This window comes from Stegastes partitus, unplaced genomic scaffold, assembly GCF_000690725.1.
Source record: "Stegastes partitus isolate 25-593 unplaced genomic scaffold, Stegastes_partitus-1.0.2 Scaffold2630, whole genome shotgun sequence".
NCBI classification, from domain to species: Eukaryota; Metazoa; Chordata; class Actinopteri; family Pomacentridae; genus Stegastes; species Stegastes partitus.
This window is the reverse complement of record NW_007580361.1, coordinates 13,887-22,406: the sequence shown is the minus strand read 5'-3', so window position 1 is coordinate 22,406 and position 8,520 is coordinate 13,887. Positions and strand designations below refer to the sequence as shown.

Sequence of the window (8,520 nt, the reverse complement as noted above, 5' to 3'; positions counted from 1 at the left end):
ATCGATCCAACATGGCGTCCTGTTATTGCCAAAGAAAGTTGTCCACTAAAGAGCATTTCTTTATGAACATTTTAAGATTTACTTATCCTAATATATATTTTCTTAGAATAAAAAAAAGTAAACAGGTGCCTACATATATAAGAAAATAACAGGTTTCTTTCCACTTATTCACATGTCGGACAAAAATGTGCAATATGTTTTTTTTGGAGTCACTCCATTTAAAACTCATCAAACTGGTAACTCATTGCCTTTAATGAAATTAAAATGAATCTGTGTCCTGATGTCAGACCATTTTCTCAGTCTGTTACTCAGTATCAACACATGTTTGATATAAGGGATGCAGACTTTACTGTGAATAGTTAAATGAGTAAATCTGACCTCCCAGTGGCATTAAGTTAAACCTGAAGCGAGGCTAGTGTTACCCCCCTTAGTGTCACGAGTTATTTTGCTTCTAAGGGCTTCATGATCATTAGGAAATGTCACGCTCTGACTAGAACTGAACGGTTCATCAATTTTAAAATTAAAATTGCAATTTGAAACCATGCAATTAGCAAATTGCAAAGTCTGCAATTTAGGCTGTATGAGTTGTAGCTAATAAATAATGAGATCCGTCACGCTTTGGGCTTGTGCTGCAGACAGAGGCGTGGGCAACATTTCACTGGATTCAATTATGCAGCAGCAACTTCTGGAAACAAACAGCGCAGTGTCTGTAAAACAAGCTGAAGATGAAAATGGGACGGCTTCCACAACAGGATAATGATCCTAGACACACCAGAAAATCCACAGTGGACAACCTCAAGAAGTGCAAACCAACACCTAAACATGAACAAAAGCAGGCCTCTAAGGAGGTCATGCTCGGCAGTTCATGAATGTCACAGAATTAGAAACCTTTTGCTGGAAAAATGAGTGAAAGTCCCACAAACAAGAGCCAATAGACTCCCGAGTTGCTACACGTATTTACAAACAGTGATCCTGACCATGAGGGTGCCCACGACACTTTAACATATGGCTTATTACTGGAAATAACTACTTCAGACTTCTAAAATAAAGCATTATTGCAGCTTTTATCAACAGCAAACCATCAGGGCAGTTAAATTCTCCAAGAAAATATTAGTGCGAAAACATCAACTGTGCCATAACTCAGAATAAATTCCACGGGAATGGAATGGCACCTATTATTTCTTAAATCTACTTTACACAGATGTTGCACATGTTGTCCAGCAGGTGGCGGCACGTAGCTTCAGATTGTTTCAGGTTCGCCAGTAAAAAGTGACGACGAAGAAGAAGAAGTGGCGGCGGCAGCAATAGAAGAAGAAGAAGAGGAAGAAAGTTCATGTGATTACAGTCATGTGATGGGGCACAACAAACAGTAAAACCTGAGTGTAACTGAGCTACCAGTGGAGCAGTTTTACCTTATCATGGCCGTGTTCGTTTCACAGTCTTTAAGACATAGTTAACTTTCTAACGGAGCTCGCTTGCAGCACCAGGTTGTGCCTCCCGGCGGACCGACCTGCCGTCAACATGCGACCTGTTCTGCTCCTCGTCGTCGCTTTTACCGCTCACGTCTCGGCTCGGTTCACTCCGGACTGGACCAGTTTGGACGCCCGGCCGCTGCCTTCGTGGTACGACGAGGCCAAGCTGGGCATCTTCATCCACTGGGGGGTGTTTTCTGTTCCCGGGTTCGGCAGTGAGTGGTTCTGGTGGCACTGGCAGGGTCAGCAGCCCCCGGACCAGAAGTGTGTCGACTACATGAGCCAGAACTACCCGCCTGGGTTCAGCTACCCGGAGTTCGCTCCTCAGCTTCATGCCCAGTTCTTCAACCCGGAGGAGTGGGCGGACATTTTTAAAGCTTCTGGTGCAAAGTGAGTAGCTCAATGTTGTGCAGGGGTGTCAAACATGCGGCCCGCGGGCCAAAACTGACCAGCCATTGGGTCTAATCGGGCCCGACCTTAACCCTTTATGGGGCAAGTGACCATATTTGGTAACTTCCTTGGATGTTCAATATGTCCACCCTGTGGAGGTTGAAGAACCATCTGCACTTTGATTTATTTATTTATGTATTTTTTTTAGTGCCATTATCACTACCTTAAGAAAAGTGTCACTGAACAAATGTTACAGGTGCTTTATAAACCCTTTGTTGCCGGTTTGCATTGAACTCTACTTTGATTTATTTTTTGAGATTAATGCCACTAACATCACAAACCCAAGAAAAATGTCACTAAATGAACTTGCCAAGCACTTTATAAATACTTTGTTACTGGTTGTGTAAGTATCATTACGTCAAGCTACAATGTTTCTAAATAAATGATTTTTGCAGTTTGTTACTTTTCTTTTATTTATTATAAATTCCCCCTCCCCTCCTTTTTTAACCATAGACAGGGGCAAGTTAGCATATATAGTAACTTTATTAATCTTGATTTGCAACATTTTTTTTTTGTAAGCCACAAAAGTAAAAATATCTTGAAATATCCTTCAATAACACCCTGCGGCTGAAATGTTCATTTTTGAAGTATTTCAAGGAGTGCCCTAAAAAAGGGTTGTTAGTTCCCATTTCAGTTTGCATGGTGAGGTGTGTCCGTTACTACACAGATGTGGACATGAATGTAAATTTAAAATAGTTTCTAATTTCTTTGACACGTTTTGATCATAAAGTAAAATATTGCATTGTTCATTACCAGATACGTGTGACTAATTGTTTTGTGCCTTTGCGGATACACTGTGATCTGTAAGTTGTAATGCACATGTGTAAATGATAAAGTGCGGCGTAATATTGTTGAAATTGCATGTATTGTCTTTATGAAATTTCAGGTTGTTCATAATGTTTTGTAAAAAGATTTTCAGAATGTACTTTTTATCACTAAAACAAAGGGAAAAATTTGGAGTTTTCATTATTTATAGGTTGTTATGCTATGGTTTTACTGGCTCGGCCCACTTGAGAACAAATCGGGCTGTATTTGGCCCCTGAACTAAAGTTAGTTTGACACCATCTGTTACTTAACAGTGCATCTGCTCTGGTTTGCAGAAAACTACACACCTTTTTCCAAGAATTCAAGGATTAAAGGCCTTTGTTGGTCACAAACACAGTTATACATGGTATAACGTGCAGTGAAATGCTTTGTGCACCTGTTCCACACCCAAACAATTTTAAAAAGATGAATAAGAATAAAGAATAAAACACACAAGAAATAAATATATACATTTATTTACAGATACGTCGTCCTGACTGCAAAACACCACGAAGGATTTACTAACTGGGGGTCTCCAAACTCCTGGAACTGGAACTCTGTTGATACTGGTCCTCACAGGGACCTAGTGGGAGATTTGGGAGAGGCTGTGCGCAACAGGTGGGTCCTCAAGTTGTGTAGTTATGAAGCTCATTTGTGTTACCACCCAACTAATGCTTACTTTTTATGTTTAGCTAATGTGCCTGTTATTTTATTTGATTACTTGATCGATTATTTTGCCTTTAAATGTAACAAAATAGGAAAAATCCATCCATACATGTGTATATTATAAAGGGCGCTGGCTTAGCTGGCAGTCCCGACAGTTCCTGTCTCCCCCAGTTTTGGACAGATGTAACTGTGAATGGAATTTCTCTGTAAGGGATTAATAAAGTACTATTGATTGATTGATTGATTAGCTCTACCTGCTTTATTTCAAAGAGGGTTGCGAGAGGCTGGAGCCTGTCTCAGCTGACATTGAGCATGTTCTACATTGGATAGGATGCCAGTAAATATGGGAAAAATTCCCATTGTAATATCGTAGAGCTCCTCAAATGTCTACATAATCCAATCAGAAGTTCACAACCCAAAGATATTTTGTTTACTGTCATATATGATGCTGACAAGGATCAAATTCCCACATTTGAGAAGCTACAACTAACAAATGTTTGACAAATTTTACTAAGTTCTAAAAATTACGAGGAAATAAAAACATTTAATTGACAAATTGATGCATAATTTAGATATTGGACAGCTCGCACTGTTAGGGAGGTTTCCCAAAGTTGCTACAAACAAATTTCCAAGCTCTGTAGCTGTTTCGATCAAATGTGTTCCCAGAATTGATATTATTCTGCAAGTACATTGGTTCTAGATTAGAAAATACACTGATCCAGTGTCAGAACTAATACAAACTAAAGTGGAATAAGCTCAGAGTTTGTGCTGTCAGTTATCGTCGTGTCGTCACTGCTACACTGTCCCTGTCATTATGTTACACCTCATCAAAATGATTCCAGCCACAACTATACATTGATATGTACAGATTTTTAGTTTGAGAAAACCAGAGTTAAATTAGAATTATTGTGAATATTTCAAATATTATTGCATTATTGTCCCTGTATTTTTTATTGTACAATGTCAAGATACCTGGATTTTCTTTGAAATGGTGTGTGTTTTGCTTTTCAGCCTCTCTGCAGTGAAGATATTGTCTCATGAGTCTTGATTGCTTCTATTGTCACATTTTAAAGGTTTGTTATTGTCTCATTTAGGTCATTGCACTATGGACTTTACAACTCCTTGTACGAGTGGTTCCACCCTCTCTATTTGAAAGACAAGAAGAATGGCTTCAAAACACAAGAGTTTGTGATGCATAAACTCCTTCCAGAGATTTATAACATGGTTGTCAGGTCTGTAGTGTTCAAATTACTGCTTCAGCCATTTGCACTTGCTACATGTTTTTTTATTTTTCTCTTGCACATAATATAATCAGACATAGTTACGTTGGCATGTGCCTCTATCAGGGCATGGCATATCAGTTAAATGTTTGACCCTTTGTCTTGCTGTTGCCGTGCAGGTACCGACCTGAGGTGATCTGGTCTGATGGAGACTGGGAAGCGCCTGACACCTACTGGAACTCCACGGAACTCCTGGCGTGGCTCTACAACGACAGCCCTGTTAAAGTAAGTGTTTTTTGTTTTTTTTTTAAAAGGAAATAGATGTTACTATGCAAGAATAGTGCAGATTACATTGTTTTAAGCAAGATATGAAACTGTGAGTTGTTTCAGCATAGCTACGCACACACTTACCAGATGTCCCCTGACTTAGGATACCGTTGTGACCAACGACCGATGGGGAGCGGGCTGCGCCTGTAAACACGGGGGCTACTATAACTGTGAAGACAAATATACCCCGGGCAAGCTGCCCAAGCACAAGTGGGAGAAATGCACGTCTGTGGACACTCTTTCCTGGGGTTACCGTCGAAACATGAAGATGAAGGAACTTATGGACTTGCCCACCATTATTAAGGTGAGGATACGGATGTAGATCTTATTTTTATAACTGACTAATAAATCTGAAAAGGTGGACCTATAAAACTGCCATAGAAGCCATTTTACCTAAATTAATATGTAATTATTGATGAGTTTTTTTCTTTATTTTCCTTTTATTCTGTTCTAATGTCACACTTTCTCTTACAGATCAGTCTTGGAAGTTTTTAATCAGCGTGTTTTTTGATTTTTTCACTCATGTTACTTCTGTTAAGTTACACTTTGATTGTGTCATCACTGTCCGGACAATACCGACCCAAACTTAAGTTGCGCTCATAATGAGTCAGCATTCTGGTACTCATCTGGTCTTGACTGTATGTAATGCCAGTAGTTTGATTGATGCCTTTCCCCAGTGACTGACTGCTTCCTCTTCTGTCTGCTATGGTCTTGTTACAGGATCTGGTCCAAACTGTGGCACTCGGGGGTAACTACCTTCTCAATGTGGGTCCCACACCTGATGGGATGATCCCCGCTGTGTTTGAGGAGAGGCTCAGGAGTGTTGGAGCCTGGCTGGAGATCAACGGGGAAGCCATCTATGCCTCCAAACCCTGGAGGGTGCAGACTGAAAACACCACCGCACCAATCTGGTAAGAAAAGTGGAGAGTGTTTTTAACAGCCCAGTTTACTGTCCAAATTGGAACGATAATTTGATGTGGGGACACTGAACAGTTTCAGTCAATGTCCACAGTGCTACGCTTTTGTTTGAAAATACTATTTTAAAATTAATAATCATAGTAATTGATCAGATCTATATAGCGCTTTTCTAGACAATCAAACACACTTTACACTGTCAGTTATTCATTCACACACATTCATTCCGGTGGTGGTAGCTATGATTGTAGCCACAGCTGCCCTGGGGCAGACTGACAGAGTCGCGGCTGCCATTCTCCCCTCTGACCACCACTTTAAACAATCCATTCATTCACACCAGGCAAGGTGGGTGAAGTGTCTTGTCTGAGGACACAATGACCATGACACAGGTTACAGAGCGGAACCGAACCGCAGACCTTCCGATTGTTGACCAACCCACTCTACCACCTGAGTCACCCCAAAATTAAAAATTTTAAAGGATATCCAACCTGATGAGTGTGTTACCCATACTAATACTCCTGAATATGCATATAGTGTGACACACAATCATAATAACATAGAGTGGGCATGTGCAAGTCAAACAAGAAGCAGAGGGTTGGCTGCTTACTTGTAAAATCCCAAACATTTCTTGTGTACTTATCTTGCTCGTGCACGTTCTAGAATGATGTAATTCCTAATTTAACGGCACAATCGCTGCTGTCACAGACAACAAAAGCAACAATGACTATAAGTCGTTATCAATCTTGAATTAACCACTGGTAGTCAGTTCTGATGTCTTTGTTTATTTCTGGAAAAGCATCACATGACAGGGGTGTTACAAACCAGAAAAGGACTGAACACCCTGTCAGGAGGCAAACGTGGGTATCTGGGTCCTTGTTTGTAGAATTCAGTACAATTCTGTTCATGGAGTGCCAATTCACAACTTAAGTAATTGTGGGGGATTTCATATAGAAAGGTCAAGACATGACAGTGTCATAGAGAGAACGCCAATGAAGGTAATGATTCCCTTTGAGCAAGCATTTAGAATCAGTAGGAGGAAGAAAAAACAACTCCCTTTTAACTGCAAGACGGCTGAACCAGGCTCAGGGAGGCGGCCATCTACCTCAGGTTCTGCCTATCCAGACTAAAATGCAATCCTGGAATTTTTTAAATAAAAATCTCAATTTTAGAGGTCGTAAAACGTTTAAGTGTTGTGCATGCTGGGCGCCAATGTTTTAAAACAAAAACCTATCGTTGTGGATATAACCTCAGGCTTCAGAGCAGAATTAAACTTACCATGATCAAGTTCATTGATTAAGTGATCTATAATGCAGTTATTGTTTCCATTGTTGTAGGTATACATCTAAAGGGACCACTGTCTATGCCTTCATAACAACCAAACCTCTGAAGCCCGCAGTCCAGCTGCTGGAACCCAGAACATCATCAAGCACTAAGGTAAAGGGACCGAGCCAGCGCTGTCTGTGTCGTCTTCACAGAGTGCAAAACTCATCTGTAGGGTCTCACTGAAAATACATTTAACCATAGTAAATACATGTTTGAGTTTAATAGAGAAGTTCACAACATGACCCTTTACAATCAGCCCAGTGGTATTCATTTACAGTCTCATGTGAACTGTAAATCAGATTCTTTCTCTCTTGTCCAGGTGACCTTGTTGGGGGATCCTAAGCCCTTACCCTGGTCTCCAGTCCACCCCAATGCTGGCCTCACTGTCCTTCTGCCTGAGCTGCCTTATACTCCCGCTCAGGTGTGGACACTCAAACTGGAAGATGTCCAGTGAGCATTAAACACCTGAAGTGTCGAACCTCTGCCCGATTAAATATTTAGAATTAAGTAAACTCAGGTTTTTATTAGGAGAATGAAAAAAAACAAACTTGTGCACTATGACTGAAGGGACCACGCTTGTGTAACGGCTAAGTACTTTTGCCAAATTGAAAGAATGAAGCACTCCAAATCCTGTGTTGCTCGCTCTGAGGACTAAAATTTGAATGCGTCACTGCTTCTTAATTGTATGTTTTTTTTTTACGATGGCATTATTATGAATGAAAAGTGGAGTTTTCTGCTCAGCTTTTGCAGCTCTTCTGTCAGTTTCTCAATTGTCAAATTGCTTTTTGTTTGTACAGTTCATTATTCCACTGGTTTGGATTGAAAATGAACTCATTTTTTGACTTTTTTGTTTTTTACATTGATTTTGCATTGTCTGATTTTTAGCTTTTAGGGTTTGTAAAGAATTAAAATCACGTAAAGCAAGGTCAAGCAGTGAAGTTCTTTTAGCTTTTGTTATCGGAATGCACTGATGGCACTTTTTGTCAAGGACAAGCGCTTGTAAGTCCTGAATAAGATTACAGTTTTAGCAGTGAGGTGTTATATCTTCAAACACAGCTTCTATAGCTTGTCTAGTGTGCAGATCCTTAGACTGCTTTGCATGTACGACACTGGAGGAAAATCCTCAACTGAGCAACCTAATGAGAGACGCTGACACCGCTGTGGAGGTGCTTTTTCAACAAAGTCGTGCAGTTCTGGGGGTACGGTTTCTGTGACTTGATGGCTGGGAATCTCACACGTGGGCTCCAGTCAACTGAGAATAATGAATCCTATATTGTGTAGAATTCCCAACGATTCAAGAACAATGAGCTGATTCACACCTTCTTATTTTTACAGATCGCTCA

The 8,520-nt window shown here is 40.4% G+C and overlaps 1 protein-coding gene across 1 annotated transcript; it reads left to right on the top strand.

Moving 5' to 3' along the window:
- The first annotated feature begins 1,116 nt into the window (after window positions 1-1,116).
- Window positions 1,117-8,107, top strand: LOC103375498 (alpha-L-fucosidase 1). Its single transcript, XM_008305798.1, has 8 exons — window positions 1,117-1,862; window positions 3,210-3,344; window positions 4,487-4,624; window positions 4,792-4,897; window positions 5,043-5,243; window positions 5,660-5,850; window positions 7,189-7,288; window positions 7,497-8,107. Exons 1-8 carry the CDS (start codon window positions 1,522-1,524, stop codon window positions 7,629-7,631), a joined length of 1,347 nt encoding a protein of 448 aa, XP_008304020.1. The 5' UTR covers window positions 1,117-1,521; the 3' UTR covers window positions 7,632-8,107.
- Window positions 8,108-8,520: the final 413 nt, after the last annotated feature.